Here is a 13,952-nt window from a genome sequence, read left to right as displayed (position 1 = left end):
AACAATGTCCTGAGGAAGTATTCCTCCTGAACTGACCTTGCTGACAAACAGGTTATTTCCTTTCATTGTGTGTACCACAGATTGCCCTGTTTTACATTGGTGGTTACTGAAATGGCCAATTGGCAGAACTGCACTTTAGTCAAAGTAACAACACTAACACAGTTTAGCCATCTTCCTTACTAGAAACTCGAAACATTCTAGTTTGATGGCAAACTGGGTGTACCAGCCATTCAGCAAACACACAGACCACACTGCAAGCAATTGTAAATGTTACAAAAGAAGGGACAATTCTATACAGTACCAGCTATAGTTGCAATGGCCAACATTATTAACAGGCTGTATGGACAAAACTTTGATATTATGACAGAATAGGCAAATCATGTTCAGTGCAATTGGCGGCATAGAGATTGTGATATTCTCTGGTGCATCAGCTTAGAAAATCCTCAAGAGAAAGTGGACAGTGAATGAACAAATCACGGCATACTGTTAAAATCTCCAACAGCAAGATCATGTTTCATTAATGTGGGATTCATTTCCCCTGGGGTGCAGCTAGGAGCCACCATCCACCCTATCTAGCGCAGTCTCCTAGCAAACAATACATAGGCACACACACACACACACACACACACACACACACACACACACACACACACACACACACACACATGCGCACGCACGCACACACACACACACACAAAAACGTGTAGGCAAAAAGGATAGTACAACGTCAGGCCATCGTAACCATGGTACTCTTACTGAAATCTGCACGTTTCCACAAAGCTCTACCTTCAAAAAACAAAAACAAAACACAACCAAGCACTAGCAGCTATGTGGTACTTTGACTTATGTTGTGGTTCACTGTGAAGGCATTCACTTTGATTGGTTAAGGTAAGGCCATAGCAAACTAAAATCACTTTTGCAAAATTGCCCCAAAGCTGACTGCGGGTTCCGGTTGCAAGTCTTCGTTACACTCACTCCCACCAAAAAAGTGCATCCGTCTTTTTTTTTAGTCACTTTGACACTAACATCAGATGTACAGTATGTGCTCAGCTTTCAAAACTCACAACTGATTGAAAACTTGTAACATAACCTGTCTTAGTTCTTCCAATTACCTGTTCAGTTCCAATTATCCTTTGGCTTACACATACCATTGAATCATTCTTCAGACATTGTGACATGAAGTTAACCATACTGCAGTACTGGTGTACCATCATGTGTATAAGGAATTCCGGCTCCTTATTTATGATTCAGAAATGCAAAGTAGCAGGGGTGGGATTCCAGGGCAAGGTGCCAGCCAGGCTGAGACATGATCATTTGTACTTTATTTATTTTGACGATCCAGGCCCATGTCTTTCCTCGACCAACAAAGTTCTTAATTTAACATATTTCATGCACAGAAGATTGACCTGCAGACATTGATTTAACAATTGTTATTCTCTTGCAGCTTTGCAGCTGGGTTGTCAGGAGAAATTAAGTACTACTTCAGCTATGAAGCTTTTGGGAAACTGACCCCAGGTCATTTAATGTTCAATTATTCTCAGGCCTACGCATACCATTAATGAAATCCTCAGATATTGTGAAAATATGTTTTCAGCACTAGTTGCGTAAATACTGTAGTATTGGGTTACCGTTTTGTGTATAAGCCATCTTTGCTCCTTGCTAAATCTAACAAGGCCACCTTTTGCATTGTGTGACCAGTACTATAATTGACTTTACTCTATCTATCTGTTTCACTAAGGTGTGTGTTGTATTCAATCAAATGAAAATATGTTAAGAGTTTTGAAAATGGTGCATTTTTCATGATACATTTTGAGTTTTGTGTTACAAGTTTTAAAAGTTCAGTCAGAACACTCACATCAGTTTAACCATTTATCATGAACATGGTTATAAATTGAGCTTGGCGTAATTGGGTGGTTCAGCTCTGGATAGCTCCCTGCCTGGTGTAAAACGACCACAACATACAAGTATACAATGGACTTATCAAACCCAACGTAGGAAGGCTACAGACAGAGTGACTGAGCAGGGGGAGGCTGGGGGCAGGACGATCACACAAAACTCTCTGTCATAGCCAGTACAATCATGTTACACTTGGCTGCTTTTAAGCCTCTGCCCCTTTGAACATGTGATGGATGTTTTTACATATGTGTGAACCAGCTGTCTTGATTTTTTATTTATTTTAAGACTAATTTTACCGGGTAAGTTGACTGAGAAGTTGAACATCATCTCATTTGCACGATCTGAGGAACAGAAAATGTTTTCTTCTGTAAGCGCATTTAATGCAATTCTGCTAACCCCTGCTATCCAGTGTAAAATTAGTGTAATGTATCTCAACTTTTTAATTCCACCCCTCAGCTGTTCCCAGCCCATTCACCTCTCTCGATATACCACCCTGTCTTGGTTTCCATGTGCCATATATTTTTCAATTGTGCTGTGATGTCTCACGTAGCTCGTGAAATATTAAACTCAAAGAACCTGCACCAATTTTAAGCTAAAAATTAATCTTTTTGCTTAGAGTATAATTACATTGATTATGTATCCGTCAGATACTAAGTTACTCAATAGTGCTTTTTGTAGGGTTATTTTTAGATCATATCATTATAGTTATATAGTCATATAGTTTTTTTGCCAGCCATTCCTGAACCTTAGACCAAGTTAGACACCTAGGGGCAATATTAAAACACATGTTCTATTGCTTCGGTTTCGTCACTACAAAATCTGCATATGCCGATTGTTCAATGTCCCATAGGGTGAGCAATTCTTTTGGTTGCAATCATTTTATACAGTAATTTAAATTGAAAAAAACTAAATGATGAGTAAATTGTTGTTTTATATATTGATTCATGAACCTGATGTCTTGGGATAGTAATGTAAAATATCTCTACCCAGTAATCTCATGGCACAGCGGTCCGTGTTTTTGACCTTAAATTGAATTGGTATACTGATCTATTTATACTAATCTTTTTCAGCAATTTGTGATTTTTAGTATGAGGCAGACAAACTTTTCCAATGTTCCTCTTCCAATTTTGTGGTAAGGCTGCAACCAGTTGACTGTAATTTTGGATTGAGCATTACAGTCCCATATCCAAGTTGTTTACATTATGTGACATAATTTTTCCATCTTTGATAATATCATTGATGAGAATATTGATTGATATTTGAGTTTAACCAGATTATTTGCTGTAATTGTGTGTCCTTTTACAGATCAAATCAGGTTTAAATAAACAAGCATTATTTTCTACTGTTTACAAATTTATACTTTATATAAATTTTCTAGCAGAACCTGTGATTGAAGCTAACAGCCACACCACCCTGCTGGCTTGTCAGGGAAGCTAAGCAGGGTATGATTTGGACCATCCTTGGATGGTGGACCAAAACAGTCTGCTGGGAGTGGTGTTGGAGGACCAGACTCGTGGACCCTCATTGCCCTAGGGCAGTGAATAGAGCACTGCCTTTCAGAGGTGCCAGTCTTTTTCTGTCACTATGAGTTTGTTGTCCCGCCCCCTTTACCTAGTGTCTACCATCATGTGCTCTGGTGTCAACGTCTCACTAAAAAGGTATCGTAGAACCTTTAAAATTATCATTCCTGTTGTATTGGAATGACACCCTAAGTGGCTGGTTGGGGCCACATGCACAGAACATTCCAACTACTGTACATGTTGTCACTAACCTGCACATGTGACACCGTGGGTGTGTTCTAGACCCACTAGCAAGGTCAATAGTTACCATTGGAGAACATGTGACAGTTCCCCTGACCCCTAACCCCCAGAGCTGTCGATGTCTATATATAGATGCCATTTAGCTGACACTTTTATTCAAAGCGACTTACATTGCAGTGAGTGCATACATTTCAGTATATATGGTCCCAGCAGGAATCAAACCCACAACCTAAGCATTGTTAGCGCCATGCTCTACCAACTGAGCCACAGTAGGACCACACTGAGCTTTATGTTTTCCTTTGAAGTCTGCTATTGGTGTCTGTCAACATGAAGACCAAAGAGGTGTAACTACAAGTCAAGGAAGCCATTATTGCACACTTACCAGAGTGATGGCAAGTGTAAAAGAACCTGGACCCTGAAAATTTGATAGAAGGGAGCAGTCCCTCTACAAAATCCCCTTTGTATGTCTGTTTGTTTTGTGTTTCACCGACTGAGACCTGTGGACCGACCCATCCCTACTGTGTGAGTAAGCAGGCTGTACCAAACAGGGGAGCCAGGAGCACGTTGCAGTGGGCAGAGGAGACAAAGACCCTGATGAACGCACTACACAGAGCCTTAGCTCCACCCAGTAAGGAACGTGATTTTGCCTGTGAATGTGCCTGTATTTCCCTACTGAGTCTTGCTGCTTGCCTACATTGAAAGCCACCATTGTTGGCACAGGTCTCAAGGTCAGCGTTGGAGGAGGAAGTCACCTGGTAGGAGCACTGAAGGGAGCAGAAGTGGGACAATCGGACTCTCGTACAAGACCAGAGGCAGGAGTGTGCTGAAACCTGACTAGAGACTATTGTCTTTTGGGGATATGGTTCTTGTTGGGCCCTGGGAATCGAGAACCTGTCCCCATCCTCTTTATTTTATGTTGTCTTGTCTGTCCCTCCCCCCTCTCCATTATCCTCACAGTAGGCCTGACTAAATGTCCCTTTAGAGGGGCTGGAGAGTAGAGTGGGGCCACAGGGGGGTCTGATATTAAGGGGTGACATTAGATGCTTCACAAGTGATTGTAGTGCCTTTTCACCATTGAGTTGCAGTGTTGGAGTGAGATTTGCAGTGGCTTACCGGTATTAGTGTGCAGTGATTCTTTGCATGGTTTGCAGTGAGACTTAATCGGGAGGGTAAACCTACCTGTGGGGGATGCTCTACTAGGCCAGCTTAGTCAGGCTAAGCCTGGGAGGAGTAGGGGCAGTGCTGTGGGGCGGGTGGTGAAAAGAGGTGGGTCCAGTGTTGATACTTTATTAAATTATGTAATAAAGTAGTGAGTGTGCATGACATAACTGTCCGGGTCTTCTGTGTTTGGGTTGTGTGCTAGAGAAATCTAAATCCTGCATTGGGTGGAGTTTACAAGGGTGCACTCTAAAACCGTGACATGTTTAAAAATGTTATACTTTCTAAATGGTGACACCAATCTGAAAGAAAAAAACATTGAATTAAGGCTGAGTCTCTACTTTGACCCCATAGCAATTGTTTGATTTCAAATCCAAAGTGTTGGAGTATAGAGGTAAAAGAAGACAAAATGCTTCCTCTTTCCAATACTTGGAATACTTTGCTTACCACTGGACTGTCTGCTTCCGTGATTAGAAATATGTTGTAGGTTATATAGGTCTATTGCATTGGCTTGAGAAAGTGTGTACATATTTTTGACTTCATCAACTGATGAATAATGATGGGGATTGGGGAGAATACTGCTGTAGCAGCATGAAACCTGTTGACAATCCGCTTTCTCTTTGCGGCACAAGGGCCCACTCTCCACTGGCAAGACAGCTGTGTATGGCTGCAAAACACATTTGTATATCGAAGACATTGCTCATTGTTCAACATAATACCTAACTCAAAATGCATCATGAAAAATGCACAATTTTGAAAACTCTTGACACATTTTCAATTAATTAATGCAACACACATCTAAATAAACTTTCACACAAAATCTCTTTCACACAAAATACACCTTCAGGCCTTAGTGCCTACTTTTCACAATTAAATATACACATTACTTTGACTGCTTTTCATGACCCACAATATATTCAACCTCAATTTAATCTAACCACAATAAACTTTACTGAACCATTTGGTGGAAATCTGCAGTGGCTGGATAGATGGTTTATAAGAACTGTTGAATACTGGAAAATCCTAGACTTTTAGATCATAAATATATTACCTCAGTTTAACACACTATAGTATTGATGTCTTTAAAGGATGAAACAAGAACACCAAATCACACATAGTAGGACTTACATTTACATTTTTCTTTACATGTACATATGACTTATATGAACTGTAGGCTCTTCAGCTGCTGCATGCCTTCCCCCTGGACACAAGGTTAAAGGATGGCAGTAAGACACGCACACGCACACGCACGCATACACACACACACACATACACACACACACACACACACACACACACACACAGTAAAAACAGAGTGGGAGGCTCAGGCTTCATGGTTGATCTGAAGACACCACACTCTGTATTGAATTATGTACAGTACAGTACAAGGGAGTCTGGTAGAGGCAGAAATCGGAGGACAGGCTCATTGTAATGCATGAAATGGAATAAGGAATGGTATCAAAACACTTGTGGTATAGTAACAGCCTAGATGGTTGGGGCTAGGGGGTTATTTCTGGACTGGGCCTAACTACTTCCTCTTTCCCTGAGTCAGGTGACCTGCCCCAGTCTCAAGGGTATTGTGCATGACTTCCTGTCCCAGACAAGGCAGTCCCTATGACCTTATCTCTGACCTCTGACCCCGGACCTACAAACCTCACCTATACCTATAGTATGACCCACACCAGGGGAGTAACACACCAGGGGCGGCTGGTGGAGGTAGAAATGGGAGGATGGGCTCATTGTAATGCATTGTATCATTCCATTCCATGCATTACAATGAGCCCGTCCTCCAATTTCTACCTCCACCAGCCTCCCCTGATACAAGGAGAGGCCACTTTGCACCCAATGAGTGTTCCTGGAAAGCCTCCATGTTGATTGAGAGTACCATATGAACCTGTAGGGGCTGGTTTCTCAGACACAGACGAAGCCTAAACCTTGACTAAAATGCATCTTTAATAGAGGGTTTCTATTGAAAATAGTCCAGGACTACACTTAATCTGTGTCCAAACTGGCCCTAAATGTTCTAATGTGGTGGATGTTGCATTATTATTATTTGCCATGCAATCAATTCACATCAATTGTTAGAATGGGTGTTTTTGCACACCCCCCCTCTGAGACAACACACATGCACACCCCCCCAGGGAGAACAGAGCGCTGGGCTCTGGGCACAGGGTCAGCCAAGTCAGCCCCTGGAGCAATTCGGGATTAAGTGCCTTGCTCAAGGGCACAACGGCAGTGGTAGGGACCTGGATATGATGCCAGCAACCCTCCAGTCACCAGCTCACATCCAGATCCCTCCTGGAGCGGGGATCGAACCAGCAACCTTCCGATTGCTGGCTGGCCTCTTTAATCTCCAGGCTACCTGCCACCCCTTTGGTATGTTTGCATTATGTACAGGGAACGTTTTCAAGTCTGTCTGTCTGTCTGTCTGTCTGTCTGTCTGTCCGTCTGTGTGGAGTGTGTCTGTCTGTCTGTCTGTGTTGTCTTTCCAGTTTACTGATTCTGTTGCTACTGTTGCTACTAACAGTTTGCTACTGTAATGTACCTAGTACCTGTCTGTCTGTCTGTCTGTCTGTCTGTCTGTCTGTCTGTCTGTGTGCGTGCGTGCGTGCGTGCGTGCGTGCGTGCGTGCGTGCGTGCGTCTGTCTGTCTGTCTGTCTGTCTGTCTGTCTGTCTGTCTGTCTGTCTGTCTGTCTGTCTGTCTGTCTGTCTGTCTGTCTGTCTGTCTGTGCGTGCGTGCATCTGTCTGTCTGTCTGTCTGTCTGTCTGTTGACTTTCTATCCTGACAGTATAGAACTCTACTGTGACCTCCTCCCATACAGCCAAGAACCTTGGGGTGATCCTTGACAACCGCTTATCCTGTGTGGCGAAGCATCACAGCGACAGCACGCTCCTGTAGATTCTTCCTCTACAACATCAGAAGGATACATCCATTCCACAACTTTTAGTCCAAGCACTTGTAATCTCTCACCTTGACTACTGCAACGCACTCTTGGCCGGACTCCCCGCCTCCTCCATCAGGCCTCTGCAGCTCATCCAGAACGCTGCCGCTCATCTGGTGTTCAATCTCCCCAAATTCTCCCATGTCACGCCCCTCCTCCGCACCCTCCACTGGCCCCCGGTAGCAGCTCGCATCAGATTCATGACCCAGGTGCTTGCCTACCGGGCGGCAAAGGGAACAGCCCCTCCCTACTTGCAAGCAATGGTTAGCCCCCAAACCCCTGCAAGATCACTCCGCTCGTCCACCTCGGCTGCCCGCCTGGCACCGCCGCCTCTACATGGATGCAGTGGCCACAAATTAGCCTACTGGCATTACGACTACCGATGGCCCCTGGTGTGAGCATTGATTACTTTGTCTTATGATGACTGTTGGATAGATGATTCACTTACTTAAACAAATGTATTGTTGTAAGTCGCTTTTTTTTTAGGCGTCTGCTAAATGCCATAAATGTAAAAAAACTGTTTACTGATTCTGTTACTACTCTGCCACTGTTGGTCCTAACAGTTTGCTACTGTACTGTACTAAGTAAAAGAGCATGCAGAGTTCTGGAAGAAAAAAGTATTGTGTACAGATGAGATGAAGATTAACATGTACCAGAGTGATGGCAAGTGTAAAAGAATCCCAAAGGTTGTCACATCTGGGGCTCCTCCTCTAGGACCTCTCTCTCTCTCTCTCTCTCTCTCTCTCTCTCTCTCTCTCTCTCTCTCTCTCTCTCTCTCCTCTCTTTCAGTGACCCACGTCTCTTCCCCCGAGACTTCTCTGGTGTAAGGACAAGGTGCATCTCAGCCATGATCATGGAATGCCAGTTTTGGCTGACTAGATCTGGCAGGCTTTGTACCGAGTGCTGTATCCAACTAACACGCCCAGAAGCCATCCAGTTCCTGCAGTTCCAGATACAACACGAGCTCCGAGGTTATCTCAACAAGGTTAGTACTGTTTTGTGCATTTGTTTTTTTTTTCAGTACTGTTTCACCTTCTATTAAATGTAGTGTTCATCTCTGTCTATCCAATTTTCATTTAAGAGAATGCAGAGAGTTTGATTTTTCATGGTTAGTTTAGTTTATTATAATTCTTAAATACTTTTACATCCAAACCAGCAGCTCCATCCAAGCCACTGGCTCCATTCCAACCAGCAGTCCAGATCGATGTGAACTGGTTGGCCCCAGTAAATTGCTAGCAACCATTTGTATGACACTGCTCATGGAGATGAGTTGAAATAATCAAAACATATTTATGTACAGTCCGTTATAGGTGCCCTATGCAGTTCAGATAAGGCAATTTGAGATGTATGGCCTCAGTAAAATGCTAGCAACATTTAGTAAGACACCACTTTAGACTCAAACTCACCTGATCTAAATTCTACAAGTGTTGTCGAGTAGACTGGTAGCAGAGATGAGTTATAATAATCAAAACATATTTCTGTACAGTCCATTATATTATTTCTGTACAATGCCCTATGCAGTCCAACAGTCTTTCATCAGGGTTTCATTAGGATATTAGAAGAATTACAAATCCTAATACAGTGAGAACACAGAGAGGATTAAATGTTTATTTCCAGAGACAAGTTAAATATAATTTGTGGTTCCTTTATTTGTATTTACTATTTCTAAATGCTTCGAAAGTTTAACTTGGGCAACTTTTATTTTGAAGGTTGATTTTGGGCAGAGCTTGTTCCTAGCGACCACACCTCTGGTTGCTAAGGACGCATTCCAAGCAAGATGGCTGCTGTCAAAAAACAAACCAGAAACTCTCGGTTCTATGTCGGAGAAGTAAAAAAGCTCACTCGAAACGGTAACTCCACACTGCACTGATGTTATGATTGCTTTACCACTAGGAATGACTTCACTTCACACTTTTTCAAGCAGAGTATTTTGTTGCAGTGTTGAGTATGGTATTACCAAGCAGGTATTCCTTTCAGGTTTTGGCGTGTACGTCTATCCAAATGCCTTCTTTCGCTATGAGGGACAGTGGGATATGGGAAAGAAACATGGTGCGTCCAATTTTGCAACCAATTTCCATAACAAATAAGTTCAATAACATCCACATTTTCTATGGAGGAAGTTACAAAACAGAGCTGCATCTTAAACCTGTTTTAGGCCAGACTCTGAGTAAGATAAGACAAGATAAGAAAATGTTGTCCTCCAAAGCTAGCAGTCCCCACCAAAGATTCAGTATCCTATGTTTTCTGTTTTTCTATCCTGCTTAGCAAATCGTGCATAAGCTCTTTGCACAGTTCTTTGGAAAATACACCACAGTCTGAATACAATTATCATCTTATCCAGGCCATGGAAAACTCTTGATGAAAGATGGAAGTTACTACGAGGGCGAGTTTGCCCATGGGGAGATTGAGGGGCATGGGCTGAGGTTCTGGTCAAACACAGGTAGGACAAGGCCTTGGTCATCTATGAATGAGAACTTAGGCTAATGAGTTAATAATAATAATGATGATGATGATGATAATAATAATAATATATGCCATTTAGCTGAAGCTTTTATCCAAAGCGACTAACGTACATTGCAATGAGCGCATACATTTCACTATATATGGTCCCAGTGGGAATCAAACCCATCGTTAGCGCCATGCTCTACCAGTTCAATCACACAATGGTATATGGCTACTGTTTTTCCACAGAGTTCAGTTAAATAGATTGATATGAGAATAATGAAATGCTTTCATCACAACATTTTAGATAATTAGTTCTACCAAGTAGAAATAATAATATTTTTCTATTATTTTCTTTTACAATTCTATAATCCACTGTCCCTCTCAGGTGACTCCTACTCTGGCCAGTTCAGCGGAGGGGAGCTGCATGGCTGTGGAGTGTTGCAGAAAGGCAACGGAGAGAGATACGAGGGAGAATTCTCCTACGGACTCAGAGACGGTAAGCAGAACTATATCTCATGATAAGCTCTAAAGGGACTGAATCCAGTTTGGCAGAAAGAGAACCTGGTTACAAAGACAAATGTATTGCCAAGACAAATCTAATATTTGTGATTTAACTTCCCCACTACATTATTATATCTATATATATCATATCATATTATATCATATATCTACAAGCCCTTGGTGTGAATGTGCTATGTGTCCCATACATTGAATAATGTAATACTTTCTTGCTTAAGCTATTACATAAAACATAATGTTCACTATCATACAGGCCATGGTTTCCTTGTGGATAAGGACAGACACACGTATGAGGGGTCCTTTCATCAGAACAAGAGGCACGGTGAAGGCCAAATGCACTACAGGTACAAAGTTGTCTACAGGTCTTTGGTTTACGTTGTAAATTAGATCTGTCATTTTCATTTAGGACTTTAATGGAACTGTTCCAAGAATGTTGCACAATACACACGGTTGATTTGTTTAGAGCACCTCAAAATGATTTGTTCCGAGCAGGCTGAAGTCTTGTTAAACTGAATGCATTTGAAGAATCTAATTTCAAACGTAGTGAGATTGACTTTCCTTCATGTACAGTAATGGTGATCAGTACGAGGGAGGGTGGCTGCTGGACCAGAGACAAGGCCATGGGGTGATGCACTTTGGGGATGGCTCAGTGTATGAGGTAGGCTGACACACTACAGGGCCCACCTGATACTGAGTTTTGGTGTAAGTCGCTTTGGATAAAGGCGTCTGCTAAATGCCATAAATGTAAATGTAATGTAAATGTAGCTGGCTCTGATAGTTTCTTTCCAGCACTGTTTCAGCAACTATGGGGGATGCATAACCTGGCCAGCCCAGTATAGCTCGGTTCAGCTCTTTTTAGTTCTGTAGTGTAAATGAGGATTCAGTTGTAATGTAGACTATATGTAGCCTTGTGCAGACATTGATGTAGACCTACCAACGTTATATGATGGGTCTTTTATGGTAGTGTCACCTGGAAGCCTATTTTGGAATTTGTTGGCTATTTATATTGCAGTTTTCAGCAGCTCAATGAATGTTATTCCTCCAATAGTCCACTAGGGGTCACCATTGTATTTCTGTTGAGGACCACATTGCATGGCAGTGCAATACCACTCTGTGCCTTTATGGTATAACATAGTTGCAATGGTAACATAGACAGTATCTTGATTCCATATAGATTTAGTAAAATTTTTGTTATTTTCAGTATTTTTTCCTGTGTACAGTAGTTACATTTGTACTGCATTTCAACGCGAGGAATACAGAGCACCATGAGCAAAAAAATAACTTGCCTCTTGCATACCATTGGCCTACTGTAGTATCATATTGTTCTCTATAAACAACCACATACACAGCTTCTGAAACACTATGGTTCTTTCAATGTGATGTACACTCACGTAACAATTTATTAGGAACACCTGTACATCTTCTCATGGTGTAGGTGGTGTAATGGTGTGGGGAATGTTTTCTTGGCACAGTTTGAGCCCGTTAATACCAATCAATCATCGCTTGAATGCCACAGCCTATTTGGGTATTGTTGTTGACCATGTGCATCTCTTCATGGCCACAATTTACCCATCTTCTAATGGCTACTTCCAACATGATAATGCACCATGTCACAAAGCAAAAGTCATCTCAAACTGGTTTCATGAATATGACAATGAGTTCAGTGTTCTTCAGTAGCCTTCCCAGTCACCGGATCTGAATCCAATAGAACACCTTTGGGATGTGGTAGAACGGGAGATTCACAGCTTGAAAGTGCACCTGAACAATCTGCAGGAATTGCGTGATGCAATCATGTCATCATGGACCAGAATCTCAAAGGAATGTTTCCAACATCTTGTGGAATCAATGCCACAAAGAATTGAGGCTGTTTTGAGAGCAAAGGGAAGCCCTACCCAGTATTAGCATAGTGTTCCTAATAAAGTGTTCAGTGAGTGTATACAGTGCCATTTTATTTTTTTAATCTATACTATACTATCTATACTTGAAATCAAACAATAACTATGATGTTAAAGTAGAGACAGCTTTTATTTGACAATGTTTGTGTACATATTGGTTTCACCATTTAGAAATGACAACACTTTTTATACATAGTCCCTTATTTCAGGGCACCAAAAGTAATGGAACAATTGGCTTGACAGGTGTTTCTGGTAAGTCAGGTGAGCTGTCAATGTCTAGTATAGATTCTAGGCTTTGCGTTTTCCTTTAGAGTTCTGCTATTGGTGTCTGTCAACATGAGGACCAAAGAGGTGCCAATGAAAGTCAAGGAAGTCATTAGGCTGAAAAAAAAAGAAAGGAAGAAACTAAGAAAGAATGAAAGAAACTATCAGAAACATAGTTAAAGTGTTAAGCTTGCCAAAATCAACAGTTTAGAACATAATTAAATTAAATAAAAAAAGCACTAGGGAGCTCAGCAATCATAACCAGGCTGGTAGACCAAGGAAGACTTCTACAGTGAACAACTGAAGAATGCTCACATTGATTAAGAAAAAACACCAAAACAAGACGAGAAACACTCTCCAAGATACACTCTCCAGGATATGTCAGAGACTACCATCTGCAGAATACGTCAATTAGTTAACTAATAAAGAATACGTAAATTAGTTAATTAATAAATTAGGAGGATGGTCAGGTAAAAAATATGTACAAAGCCTACAGAGGTTTTGAAAAAGGTATTGTGGACAGATAAGATTAATATTATCATGTACCAGAGTGATTGCAAGTGGAAAGTTTGGAGAAAAAAGGATCTGCCCAAGATTTACAGCTTACCACCTCATCTGTGAAACATGGTGGAGGAGGTGTTATGGTTTGGGCATGTATAGCTGCCACAAGAACTGGGTAACTTGTCTTAATTGAAGATGTTACTGCTGACTGCAGCAGCAGAATGTATTCTGAATTGTACAGAAACATATTGTCTGCTCGAGTACAAGCAAATGCCTTCAAAATCATTGGATGGCGCTTCATCATACAGTAAGACAATGACCCAAAACCTACTGCCATAGCAACTAGGGAGGAGAAAGTGGAAAGTTATTCACTGGCCACCCATTGAAGTCAATCTTCAGACTTAAATCCAACATTTAATTTTCTTGATGATAAGATTTTAGGCAAAAACACCTCAAAACAAACAACAGGATACCCAGAGTCTGGTGGGGTCAATGGGTTGCAGACTTCAGGCAGTTGTTGCATGCACAGGATTGTCAACCAAATATGAAACATAAATTCTTAATTTAGACAT

General features: G+C 41.6%; 1 protein-coding gene across 1 annotated transcript in view; it reads left to right on the top strand.

Annotated features, from left to right (window-relative positions):
• Positions 1 to 9,533: 9,533 nt before the first annotated feature.
• LOC310808014 (MORN repeat-containing protein 1-like) overlaps positions 9,534 to 13,952 on the top strand; it is a gene marked incomplete at its 5' end in the record, with an annotated part of 42,929 nt that continues 38,510 nt past the window's right edge. The window contains 6 exons of the mRNA XM_083674711.1: positions 9,534 to 9,606; positions 9,734 to 9,805; positions 10,098 to 10,196; positions 10,587 to 10,697; positions 10,974 to 11,064; positions 11,291 to 11,378. Of these exons, the coding sequence (XP_083530837.1) occupies positions 9,534 to 9,606; positions 9,734 to 9,805; positions 10,098 to 10,196; positions 10,587 to 10,697; positions 10,974 to 11,064; positions 11,291 to 11,378 (534 nt within the window). The remainder of the gene's footprint in view (positions 9,607 to 9,733; positions 9,806 to 10,097; positions 10,197 to 10,586; positions 10,698 to 10,973; positions 11,065 to 11,290; positions 11,379 to 13,952) is intronic.

The sequence above is a fragment of the Argentina silus genome (assembly GCF_951799395.1).
Source record: "Argentina silus genome assembly, chromosome: 8".
Lineage (NCBI taxonomy): Eukaryota > Metazoa > Chordata > Actinopteri > Argentiniformes > Argentinidae > Argentina > Argentina silus.
The sequence above is the reverse complement of the archived record's forward strand: the minus strand, read 5'-3'. Positions and strand labels throughout refer to the sequence as shown.